This window comes from Papio anubis, chromosome 6 (assembly GCF_008728515.1).
Source record: "Papio anubis isolate 15944 chromosome 6, Panubis1.0, whole genome shotgun sequence".
Lineage (NCBI taxonomy): Eukaryota > Metazoa > Chordata > Mammalia > Primates > Cercopithecidae > Papio > Papio anubis.
The window spans coordinates 107,088,494-107,102,185 of NC_044981.1; the positions used below are offsets into that span (position 1 = coordinate 107,088,494).

Here is a 13,692-nt window from a genome sequence, read left to right on the forward strand (position 1 = left end):
ATGGCCGAATGGCCTTCCAGGCAGCCACTAGCTTGGAATGCTGTCTTTTGGATTCTCAATATCACTCATTTTTTTTTTTTCCTGTTTTTCCTGTTGACACGTAAGTGACATCGCCAACCGTGTTGAACAGAGCATGTAAATTATCCCTGGCAAAGAAAAGGACAGGCCTCTGTGTGCTCTATGCCACAGTAAAGTCTTCTATAGCCACCCTCTTCCCGCCACACCCAGCAAGGGGTTGGCATCTGCCTGACACATCCACCCTAATGGCCAAGGATAGACCAAGAAGAGCGGGGCACAAATACTCTGGAGCATGGAAAATAGGAAATTAAAAAAAAAAAAAAAAAATCCAACTAACTACAAAGAGGCCAAATGGCCTTTTAGACTCCAACAAAAACTAAGCACAGTCATTTCAAACAAGTCCACAAACTTGCCTCCAAGTCTCTGCCAAGGAAGCGTGGCATTAGAGAGGCAGGATAAGGCATACGGGCTGGCGCCACACTGCCCAACTCTGACCCCGGGCGATCCATGTCCCTGCCGCCTCTCTTCCAGGAGGGGCAAAGTCTGCAGGCCCTCCTCGGCTGGCAGAGCCTCTCAGACTTCACTAAGCATCTCGGTGTTCACAGTCCACTCCCGCTAAAGAGAAAGGCAGATCTAATATACACTAACTGTATTTGGTCACTTGAAGCAACCCTTTGGAAAAGCTCATCCATTGATGACACATACATTAAAAACAGCGGCTACATGGTGAGCCAGACTTCGTCTCCACGCAGACAACGAAGAGGACCCAATTCTTACAGCTTTTGGTTTCTAGTTCGTTTTCATCTCATGGGATGGTTCGGGAGCAGCTGACCACTGACACTAACTTCAAGAACACGGGGTGGGCAGCTGAGATGGTCAAGAATACGGGTGGGCAGCGAAGATGTTCAAGAACACGGGTGGGCAGCGAAGATGTTCAAAAACACGGGTGGGCAGCTAAGATGGTCAAGAACACGGGTGGGCAGCTAAGGTGGTCAAGAACACAGGGTGGGCAGCTAAGAGGGTCAAGGCACACACATGTCTTACTTTCAACAACATTTTATTGAGGTGCTCATATATTTGTTCACAGTTTCCTACCTGCCATCAAATCTCAGATCAAGAGGCCATTAGGTGAGCAGCAGAGAAAAGCTTCACACACACGTATACATGGGAGATGCACCAGGAAGGCGCAGCTTACAGCCTAATCCTCTCTCCCCTGCTTCTGCTGCTCCCAGTTGGACATAATCTCACGTGATCCCTTTGACAGCACCGGGTTGGTGGTGGTGGTATGTTTATTTATAGAGGACGATACACAGGCTTAGAAAGGTTGGGTAACTTGCCCCAGGTCCCATAATGATAAAGCCTGGTGGATGCGAATACAAATTCAGTTTTCCAAGCATCAGGTTGAGTTGAGTTCTTTCCAACATACCACTGCCTCCGAGAAAGCACTACCTGGAATTAGGTCTTTGTGACAGATTATTGTCTTTCTGCTGGAGAGTGCCACGCCCCAAACCATTTTTCAGGGACAAAGCATTTGCCTTGAGGATGCCATCTCTCTGTGCACTAAAATAGGAATTTAGTCACATAACTTGCATTTAGAAATAGTCATGTTTGGTTTTAAGAAAAGGATCTTGATTCTATTCATCTATTGAATAGCCACCATGGAGAAAGACTACGGTTTATAAATAAGTTATCTTTTAGCTTGACTGCCTAACAAAAACACAACCAAAAAGATCTTGCAATAATGCAGGCAAGTATACACCAAAGGAAGACGAATACTCCAAGAATGCTGGAAAGCAAATCATATGGTCCAATAATTTTTGCTTTTCCCTCAGCTTCTTAGATAGGCAAGCTCTTAAAAGCAATTCATGTGAAAAAAAAAAAAAAAAAAAAAAAAAAAACCTCAAAAGGTTAAGCTAAGTGGGTGAGCAGAAATTAAATATGAAATGCAAGTTGTGTTCACGCTGTACACTAAAAACCATAGCCACTAGTGGACGTTCTTTTTTTTTTCTGCCTAGAAAAAATAAACAGGACAAAATATATCAATTATATCTTAAACATGATTAAATTGCAAAGAGCACAACACACAGTTGTCACGCTGTGTATCTCCAGATTCTCAATGCTCTCTGTTCTATCAACACAACGCCTACAAATGGCAAAAATAATCCCTGCCAAAGCTACACTAGGTGATTACATAAAATTCTTCCACAAAGCCGAAAAATTATTTCATCAGGAATAACTAAATTAAAAACTCTGCTTACCTTGTAGAAAACGGGTTTCCTGTGTGTGAATTTTCTTTTACAGCCTTAAACCCAGTGTAAGTATTAATATGTGCTATACTCCAAGGAAATTTTACAAGCATACAATTAATTGCTATATTCAAATTATTCCTTCCTCTCTTTTCAAGCATATTTTGCAGAGTAAATATTTCCCTAGGCCTTTCTGATATCTTTATATTTCAAAAAGATAGAACTATTTCAGAGATGAAGTTAAAGATTTTGGAATGAGAAAGGAACAGTGACAGCGCCACAGAACGGGTATCCAAAAGAAGTTCTCTTATCCTTAGCTGTAAAAAGCACGTAAAGATCGCTGTCAGAATCCCTTCTGGGGAGAAGGGCATCTCTTCTCATCTGCATATCAGTCTTTAGACATTTTTAGAGCAAAATCAACTTTCAATCAAGGAAAGGAAACCGTGCAAGCATGCCTGCATTTGGATCAAAATCTTTACCCGTGAAAATCAAAGCCCTTGTTTACTTACACGCTGTACATAAAAAGGAAAAGTTCAAAGAAACCAGCTCCCTCTGGGAGAACGGATCACATCGAAGTCGGCTGTTGGGAGATGTGTAAGACACGCGTCGTCTCTCCCTCTCATCCCCAGGCAATGAAAAAAATCCCAAACTGCTCTTCCAAGTCACATTCACAAGGACGTCCTAGCGCCACCAAGCTCGTCCTCCACAGCGGCACCGGTGATTGGGGGAAGCTGGCCCCCTGCTCTGTTTCCACCCATGCCGGGAGCCTGCTCTAGAAAGGCACCGGGTTACCACGGACGTGGAGACAACGGGACCACAGAGGGCCACGTCTCCTGAGCCTCAGAGCCAGCTCAGCAGGTGGAGTGCAGGCAGCATGTCTGTGGGGACTGCTTAATACACCTCAAGTTCAGAACAAACCGAAAACTCTTTCAACCTCCTCACCCAAAGGGACATTGTATATTCCTTTCAAACTCCAAACTATTACAATAGCACATGCTAATTGCTAACAATACTGGGGGAAAAAAATCCCCCCTACAGGAGAGGCTGACAGGGTCACACAAAGAGCTATGACAGTAATAGGCACCCTTACAGAGAAGAAGGCAATCAATTAGGAACCATTTGCAGAAATTGCGGGGCTGACAAAAGCCCTGGGTACAGCTGTGCTTCATCAAACCAGGCTTCATTTGATTTTCAAGGGAAATTATTCTTTATTCTAATGTCTAGAATAGTTGTTAGTAAAATATCCCCAACAGCCCAGGTTCAACCAGGGTCTAATCTGAAAAGAAGTTAATGACCCCTGAGAAGACCAGTTGGGCCAGGGCAGGAAGCCCAGAAAACCAGAGGCAGGTCTTCTCCCTGAGGAAAGACCACCTTCTGAGGACACGGCACGGGGCAGGGGGATCCCGAAAAATCCACTCCCAGCACACACTGGGCATTCACCAGACACCTCCCACATTACCACTTCAAAAATAGAAGAGGGCTGGGCACGGTGACTCACACCTGTAATCCCAGCATATTGGGAGGCTGAGGCAGGAGGATTGCTCGAGCCTAGGAGTTTGAGACCAGACTGGGCAACACAGTGATACCTAGTCTCTAAAAACAATAAACAAAATTATCCGGGCATGGTGGCAGGCACCTGTGGTCCCAGCTACTTAGGAGGCTGAGGTGGGAAGATTACTTGAGCCTAGGAGGTCAAAGTGGCAGTGAGTCAAGATCACGCCATTGCACTCCAGGCTGGACAACAGGGTGAGACTTTGTCTCGAAAAATAAAATAAAATTTAAAACAACAACAACAAAATCCAGAAGAGGATTGCTTTAGATATAACATGATGTTTCCAAAAAAAAAAATTAAAATGTTTTTAAAAAAAAAAACAGAACAGAAAAAAATGTAATTCTTAAATTTGAAATTTTCTTTTTCTTCTCACTAATGTCCACCACAGTTTTTATTTTTGATGGCCACTAATTCTTCTTTCCCAAGAAACAAAGAACAGGGAAACTGAGTAACTGCTAAGTATTTACCGAAGATTTTTAAAAATGTACTGAAATCCATCATCATACATGAAAATCTTAAAAAAGGTAAGGTGATAACTACGTTAGATTTGAGAGGAATTTTACAGCAAATGCTTAACATGCTCATATTCTTTCAATAAATTTTTTTCTTCTGTGTTCTTTAGTGTTATTTGCTTTCTCTTTTCTCCACTTTTAACAATGAAAATTGAAGCTCAGATGGCCCCAATTTCAACCTGATTGCAGCTTTCTCTCCTCTTCTAAATTTCTGATGCTCCAATGTTCACTTTGTAAATGTTTTGCTTAGTTACTACAGGCACTGTTAAATAACAGAGTTGGCAATGGCTTTAACATGCTAACTTTTTGCATATCTATTTTGCTGAATCTTAAGATAAACTTTGGGAAAAAATTCAATTTCCTTCTTAAGAGTTCTGATGTGTAACTCAAGCAGATCATAAGAAAGGAGAAGTCATTATCCCTCATGGTGTTGAGATTCCCCTCAAGCTACCATCCTGTGCCAGTGCCCGGAAAGGCACACTTAACTTTTAAATACATGGCCATGCTCCATCAGTGTTTCAGGAGGATTTGATTTTCCAAAAAATTTTAAGTCAGGCCAGGCACAGTGACTCACACCTGTAATCCCAGTACCTCAGGAGGCCGGGGCGGGAGGATGTCTAAAGCCTACGAGTTTGAGACCAGCCTCAGCAACATAGTAAGACCCCATATCTATTTTATTATTAAAATAAGATTTAAAATAATTTAAGACAAAGCCATCAAAACACATCTATTTGATGCTCTAGGATCCACTGCTTCATTAAAAAGCTAATGGATATTAGACATGATATTGGGTTCCCAAAATTAAATAACCCACTAGAGATAGAACAGAGTAGTAGGACTAAAAATGCTGATGAATTTCAGTTTCATAAAATAACTTGCATCCTGGGACATAACCAGGCCAGCGAAGGCAGCTGAGCATTTGCTTTGCATGAGGAATGAGGAGGAGAGGGAGGAGAAATTTGGAAGAAGGTGCATGGAAAATGGGAGAAGAGTGCAAGGAGTGAGGAAGGGAAAGGGAGAAGAGAGGGGAGGCTGAGAGCACATAGCTGCTTCATCAAACCAGCAACTTCAGAACCAAAAGTATCCATTCTGAAGCTGGCAGTCTCTAACCTGGTCCCCTCACACACAGGGGATGTCACCAACCTCCAAAAGGTATGCCACATGGCTCCTCCCATGGGTGTGCCATGCACCTGGCTCCTGGTGGTCTTGATGTCAGCGGTGGCCCATCTAGAGCAATCACTGCCATGACACCGGCCACAGTGGGGGAGGCACGGCCAGGGTTGTGCGTTCCAAGGAACCAGCAGGAGCTGGGAATGTGGAAGCCCTGTCCAATTCTGAAGTGGCAGGGCGGGAGCCTCGTGCTCCTCAGGCACAGCTGCAGCTGCCCAGCTGTGGCTCTGGACCCAGACATCCCTGTGCTCTTGGGGACCAAGAGCAGGAAGGATCCCCGCCCTCCCAGGCACTGCTGCAGCCGCCTAGCCGCAACTGTGGACCCAGGCATCTCTGCACTCTCAGGGGCCTGGGAAGGACCCCCTGCTGCCACAGGCTCGAAAGTAGCCTGCTCCCACTGCCTGGCTTCTCCCTAGTCCTGGTGCCCACTCTGGTCTTAGAGCAAATGTGGGTCTGAGTCCAGGCACTATTGCAACTCAGCCAGGTGTGGACACGCTCAGGGCAGCGCTGACATGCCAGCCCCCTGCTGTACTTTGGGCACCAATGGGCATGGGAAGCAGGCCAAGGAGGGGACTGAGGGCAGCTTGGCCCTGGCCTGCAGGCACCTTTGGCACAAACAGCCTGGGCACCATGAACAGTGGCAGGACACAGGCTCCTGGGTAGAAAGGGGTGGGTCCCCAGAAAAGTCCCACCTTTAAGCTGGGGAAGGCCTGAAGTCTGGGGGCCAAGCTGCCAGTCCCACAGACCAGAGTGGGAACTTATGGAGCTTTTTCTGGGCCTGCCCAAAGCCACCATGGACCAATCAGTACACACTTCCTCCCCTCCGAAGCACATAAAAACCCTGGACTCAGCCAGACTCAAAGAGACAATGAGACAACCAGCTGAGGCAAGGAGCTACTCCAGGGTCTCCTCTCTGCTTAAAGCTAAGCAGACATCAGTACTACCAGCTGTGGAGCAGAGCTACCCACTCCAGGGTCTGGTCTCTGCTGAGAGGTGAACACTCTATGGGATGACCAGCCTGCAGAGAGAAGTTACCCACTGTGGGTTTCCTCTGAGCTGTTCTATAGCTCAGTAAAGCTCCTCTTCACCTTGCTCATCCTCCCCTTGTCTGCATACCTCATTCTTCCTGGTCATGGGACAAGAATTCAGGACCTCCCTAATGGCAGGGCTGAAAGAGCTACAACACAAACAGGACCAAAACACGCCCCTTGCTCGCCACATTACAGGTGACAAGGAGAGAGGAGAGGAGGAGAGAAGAGCTGCAGCCCTTCAGGGAGCCCAGACCCAGGAGTTCCCAGAACTAGGGCTATGCCACCCTCTTTGGGGTTCAGCGGTTCCTGGCATCTCCAAGCTTCCAGGTACTGGTGCAGGCCATGGAAGCTGCTTGTAGTATGTGTGATCCAGCCATAGCTTCACAGGGAACCAGCGCCCGTGCTAGAGCCTGGAGCTGCTGCCTGCCCCACCACAGCCAGCTTCCCTGCCTGTGCATGGTGGCCAGACCCCACACATGCTCACTGACACACCCCTCACCACTGCACTCACTGACATACCCCTCACTACTCTGCTCACTCTTGGCAGGCACGGGATGCAGGCCAGTAGTGTAAGTCGAGCACAATCTGCCAGGTCGAGTAGGCCTAGTGGGCCCAAGAAAAAGTTGGGCAAAGGCACCCTTGGCCACAGAGGTTTCCGGCTGGTAAAGTGATACCCCAAGAATCTTGTGATAGTGTTAGTCTAAACCCAACTGAGGCATTGTTCCACTTTATAACTTTCATTTAAATGCTATCATTGCTTCTATTTCTTCCATTCTTATTTTGTATTTAAGACAAATACAATACAGAAGATGTATAATTTCAAAATCAATTAAAAACTGGACTGGTTATTAGCACAGATTATGTCAATCAGACCATTTCTGAAAGGGTAGCAGCTAATGAACAGTTAAAAATGCAGGAAAGGAATGGAATGTAACAAATGCTGCCAAGGATGTGGATAAAGTAGAAGCCTCCTACATTGCTGCTGGGAATGTCAAATAGTGCAGCATTGTGGGAGACCATGGGCTGTTCCTCAAAAACCTAAACAGAGAATCACCACATGACCTGGCGATTCCACTCCTTGGCCTGAAAACAAGCATTCATGCAGATAACTCTTACACCAACATTCACTCCAGCATCACCCACAATAGCAGCAATAATCCAAGTGTCTATTAACAGATGAATGAACAAAATGTGATGTATCCGTATAATGGAATATTATTTGGCTGTAAAAAAGAATGAAAGCCTGACACATGCTACAACCTGGATTAACCCAGAAGACATATGTTAAGTGAAATAAGCCAGAAACAAAACGACAAATATTGTGCCTAGAAACTGGCACCTAGAAATGTATATGAGGTACCTAGAAATTGGCAAATAAGACAGAAAGTAGAATAGAAGTTACGGGGGAGTTAAAAGCGGAGGAAATAGAGAGTTATTGTTTAAGGGGTACAGAGTTTCTGTACCCCTTGCAAACCAGTGTGAATATACTTAATGCCAAAGCAGCATACACTTGAAAATAGTAAAAAAGGAATATTTTGTGTTATATATGTTTTATCACACAAAATGACAACATTCCAAAAATAATTTATCTTCAGCCAAAAATATATATATATATAAGAAAGAAACAGAATACTAATTAACACCTTTTGACAAGGTTTTCCTTGTCAAAATCACTAAGCAAAGCCAGCACTATATATGAACAGCAGAGTGTACACTGCTCTTTGATGGCATACCAGAAGTCATGGAGGAGTTCTAGCTAAAGTAAATGGTTCCGATTAGTACTTCACTTCAAAAAAAATACATACATAAGGAAGCTGTATCCTTAAAAAATATATATATATATATATGTTGAACTGCTGGACCTGGAGATAGGTAACTCCATCTCCTTTCCCCACCTTGGGTAAGAGCCTGCCAGGTTCGTGGTTTGCGATTTAGGCCAGTATCTTACCCTGAATGTCTGCTCCATTTTCTCCCTGTGGGAAACCTGATCCAGAGTGCCATCTGTCTGACTCCTTTTCAGACCTGTTGTGATATCAGGGACGTTGCTGAAATCTGCATGAAAAATGACAAAAACGTACATGAGTTTGGTCATTTGCAGAGAATAATAACGCCTGGTTGAAAGGCTCAGATGGAGAAACCAAAGGAGAAAACAACCTAGGAGGCAGTACAGAGCAGTCCTGAATAACACTGAGGTTACAATTATGCACACAGATGGTCTTCTGAAACAGATCTAGGCTCTTGCTAATTGAAAAGGCAACATCTGCCTGCTTTGGTCAAAAGAGACCAATCAAAATAATGACTTAAATGCCCTGTCACTCTTCTCATTGTTGTATAAACTATACTTCCCTAAGCTCTGGTCTTGAGTAATTTATTTGGACCTACAATCAAACAGCAACAATTTTGTTGGTATTTCCCTATTTTTGGCTAAGGGAAGGCAAAATTACCAGGGAATCTTGGAAACCAATGATGGAATATTATACTTATTACAATCTACAACTTGCTCATTTACAAGCATGTTTCTTTGGCTGGCATCAACCACAATTGCATCCTAACTTAAAGGTCCAAGAAGATCAGTAAACCCTTATTAACTTCCAGAGTAAAGGCTAAGAAATAATATGGGCCAGGTGTGGTGGCTCATGCCTGCAATCTCAGCCCTGTGGGAGGCCAAGGCGGGAGAATCACTTAAGACCAGGAGTTCGAGACCAACCTGGGCAACATAGTGAGACCTTGTCTTTACAAGAAATTAAAAAAAGAAAAAATCAGGCACAGTGGTATGCAGCTATAATCCCAGTTACTTGGAGGGCTGAGGCAGGAGGATTGCTTGAGCCCAGGAGTTCAAGGCTGCAGTGAGCAGTAATCGTGCCACTGCACTCCAGTCTGGATAACAGAATGAGACCCTACCAAGAAAGGAAAGAAGAGGAAAGAGGAGGGGAAGGAAGGGGAAGAAAGGGGTGGGGAAGGGAGGGGAGGGGGTAATAATTAAAATATAAAAATAATAAAAATAAAAATTTTAAATTTAAGTAAATTAAAAACTAAAACATTAAAAATTTTAAATAAATAATATGAAATAAGTAGAACACATAGTTTTCCAGCCTACAACTGGAAGCACACATCCCATCCTCAGCACTCTTCTCCAATAGAGACAGAAAGCCCAGCCTCTATCAAAACATAACACAAGTTTTCATCGTAATTCTTGTATTTGATAGAATGTCCCCTCAACTAGGTGAAACCAGATGATTTCTGATCCCATCCAGGTACAAGAAATCAGTCTGAGCTGATCTAGGCCCAAGAGGCTTGGATAGACTTGCAAACAAAGAAACTGCCCAGCATGATGGGGGCAGGGAAGATGGTTTCTAGAAAATCTTTAGAAGCTAGGGGAACCCCTGGAGGTTAGCACAGCTGAGACAGAAGAATGCCAGGAGCAGGTTCATGCTGATATTACCAACCACTACACAGGCACTCACATCTAAGATAGGGAAAGGTCTCCGGAAAACATATAATGATCTACAAAATTCTGCAGCTCTAATTTTTTTCTTCCGTTTCCTCTTCCAACACCCTAATCTCATCCAGATAAGGACCAGACAGATAATCTCGGTCATACCTCACTGCTGTTGGTTGCAAAGTTAGCCCAGGGAAGGCAGTGCTGACCCGAAAGGCATGAGGCTCCCTGGGGAAATTTTGAGTAGCAATGACAAGCAAGGATACTTGGGCCTGCCTCCCCTAGTCCCGTAATGCCACAACACAGAGGCAGTCCCCTCACCAACAAGCTGACTGCACGGGAAGTAAGACGAAACCCTCAAATCCAAGTGACCCACCGCTGTCTTCTAAGACTGCCCCCTTTCTCTGATGTGTATACCTTGGCTTAAGGGAGACCAATTTATGTAAGTTCCAAAAGAACAGCAGCCCTTACTCCTATTGCATCCAGCCTAAATGCATCTCTCCGTTCCCGCACTCAGTACATACTTCTTGAGTAGCAGCTGTTTTCCAGGCACTGTGTGAGCAGCTGGGGATGCAAAAATGAGTGAAATGCTCTCACGGGCTGCTTCTAGTCTGGGGAGAGGCAGTTGGTGAGGGAGAGGCAGTTGGTGAGGGAGGGGCGGGTGGAGAGATGAGTGCAACCAAGTGTCACAGATGCTATCAGGGAAGTCCACAGGCTGCTGAGTGGGGACACTCAGGAAGTAAGTCAATTCTCCCTGGGCCCTTAAAACACTTCAGAGGAAAGCAGACATGTGAGCAAAGGCTTTATGTCGGCGGAGTATCTATTTGACTTTCAAGCTGAAGATGACAAGGCAGGGTGGGCAGCGGGGAGAGGGGATTCCAGGGCTGGAAGCGGCCTGAGTAAAGACGAATGATAGGAGGAGCCGGGTACCATCGGGGAACTTGCCGAGTGTGGCTGCACAGAGTGGGGCAGAGATGGAAGACTGTCCTCGATGGACGGATGGATGGAGGACAAGAAAGTCATAGTGACATCACAGGTACAAGGTGTAAGGACCAGAACATCACAGAAGAGAGCAACAGAAGGAAGTAAGGGAGGGTTGAGCATTTGAGGAGGTAGATTTCATAGGTCCCCTCTTTGTCATTTATTAGATATAAGAAGATACAGAAAAGAGAGGCATCAAGGAAGACTGATTTCTACGTCCTAGGTGACTGGGTAGATGGGAAACGCAACAAGGGGAGAACTGGGGATAACAAGCTTAGCTTCCGCAATGCTGAGTCTGAGACACGTGCGGGCCATGCAGGGGGAGATTTTCAGTGGTCGGGAGTCCAGAGTCTAAAGCCCAGAAAGGTCTTCACGGAGACATGGATTTGCAAGTCATCAGACTATCTCTCCACAGTAGTGAAGTCAAGGGAGTGGAGGACATCAAGAGGACCGAGGAGAGAACCATAGAAACATCAGTGTATAAGGGTACGGGAGAGGGTGACCCTCGAGAGAGGTACCTTTCTTTTTATAGAGAAGTAAAAAAGAAGTATAAGGCCATCAAAAAAGAGTCATGTCACAGAAGCCACACAACGTAAAAGTGCATTACCTAGGTTACAGAATGAAATTTGCACTAGTGCTGCCTTTACCTTGTAAATAAGGAGCCCTGGTATTTCCTAAGAGTTACTTCAAGTACAGGAAATAGGACACGCGATCCACATGCACATTCATGGATGACAGGGATTTCACAGTGCCTGCTGCACATCAGGCATGTACTAAGTACCAGGGATACAAAGATGAACAAGACCTTGAGTCCCATGAAGAACTCAGCTGTGGCAAAGGCATAAGGAGCTTTGGAGCCCGAGGTGCCAGATGGATGTTGGTGAAAATAGCACGGCTGATGTCAAAAGCGGGTGCCAAGTGAATCCTGAGTCATCTGAGTCAAACTCTTCACAAGATTTTGGAACTTAAACACTGAAAACTCCCCGAACCACTGTTCGCCTCTTATAAAGGAGACCAAGAGGTACTCATTCACTTAGCGAGAAAGAGACTCATTTCAGGTAAGCATGAGAAATGGGGCAACGTGTACCTGGTAAGAGAATATTGACCCTTCCCATCAGAACCCTGCTCACTCCAGGATAAAGGCTTAGCTTTGAATCAGTGAGGTTCCCTTAGGCCCCCTAGAACCCCTTAACTTCAAGGAAACTTTGGGTGCCACCAGGTTCTAAGGCACAGGCTTGGATAGGATGGCCCAAAGGCACCAGCTCCCACTGAGGCTGGCCCTGGGGATCTGAGAAGAGAAGGCAGCTGTGGGCAGTTCCTGAGATCTGCCAAGACAGGAAATCTCAGAGGTGTTCTACTGCTCAAGTTTCCCCCAGGTGGAATGCATCTGGGCATACACAGAGTCCCTGCGGCCACCAGCAATGTGCCAGCACTGTCCTGGACATGACAGAGCACAGGAGAATCCGAGCTGGACAGTGTTCACAGCTGTCATCCCCAGCTCTGGGAGCCTCCAATTTTACCAGGACCTGTATCCCCATAAAGGGAGGGTGCCCTTAGTGTTCTTTAGAGAAGAGACATGAGATGAAAGTACATTCTGGAAGAATAGAAGACTGGCTTTAAAAAGAGTGGAGGCTGGTAAAATCCGAATGCTTATTTACAAAGCTGTTTAAAACAGGCATCCTGTCCTGGGTGCCAAATGCCTATACATAGCCCCCTTATATTCTGCCCACGTCCTGAGCACCAGCTGCTAAAGGCAGTAAATATATCCTGCCCCTCCCAGGCGAAAATCTGGCTTCCCACCTGGGAGAGCCTCATCAGGACATATACAGCGCAACATGTTTTAGGGGCTGTTTGTCCCTATCAGAGAGTAATAAGCACTTGCTTCCTGCCCGCCCTGCACTCAGCATTGTACAGTACAGATGTTCAGACATGCTCCAGAAAAAGCCTCTGGCCGATCTGACTGCAAATCATGAAAAAAACAAATTATAAATTCAAGTCAAGAGTTATCTATTTGTATCTGATTAATACATCCTTTTCTCGTTCTCATCACATTCCTCATGGAAATTAACAGTTGTGGGCAGAGGTCTAACAATTTGAAAAAAATCTAACATTTAGCACAGCCAACAAGAGCTTCTACTTAGCAGAAGAGCTTCTACTTAGCAGTTGAGCCAGCAGAGCTGCAATGTCCCAAGTTACAATCTGGCCCCCTCAATTTGGATCTGTCATTTAATTTACTTATCCCCTAATTCCCATGGGTGCCAGACACTGTGCATCCACTGAGTACAAGGTGCCATGACCAGAGTAGTCATGAGACCAGGCTCAGCCATCTTTCTCCTTTAATCAACATGCTGTGGGCTGGGCGCTGTGGCTCACACCTGTAATTCCAGCACTTCAGGAGGCTAAGGGGAGTAGATCACGAGGTCAGGAGATCGAGACTATCCTGGCTAACATGGTGAAACCCCGTCTCTACTAAAAATACAAAAAATTAGCCGGACGTGGTGGCGGGCGCCTGTAGTCCCAGCTACTCGGGAGGCTGAGGCAGGAGAATGGTGTGAACCCGGGAGGCGGAGGTTACAGTGAGCCGAGATCACACCACTGCACTCCAGCCTGGGCAACAGAGCGAGATTCCATCTCAAAGCAAACAAACAAACAAACAAAAAACCATGCTGTGGACACTCCAGGCAGGCTACCACAGAAAATGTCTGCCTCCCTGCTCTTCTGCACAGCCTATAGCTCCTTACAG

The 13,692-nt window shown here is 45.6% G+C and overlaps 1 protein-coding gene across 1 annotated transcript in view; it reads right to left on the bottom strand.

Moving 5' to 3' along the window:
* The window catches only part of TIAM2 (TIAM Rac1 associated GEF 2), a 133,648-nt gene that overhangs the window by 39,476 nt on the left and 80,480 nt on the right, over nt 1-13,692 (bottom strand). Inside the window, 1 exon segment of the mRNA XM_031667712.1 lies at nt 8,478-8,581. Within this exon segment, the coding sequence (XP_031523572.1) occupies nt 8,478-8,581 (104 nt within the window).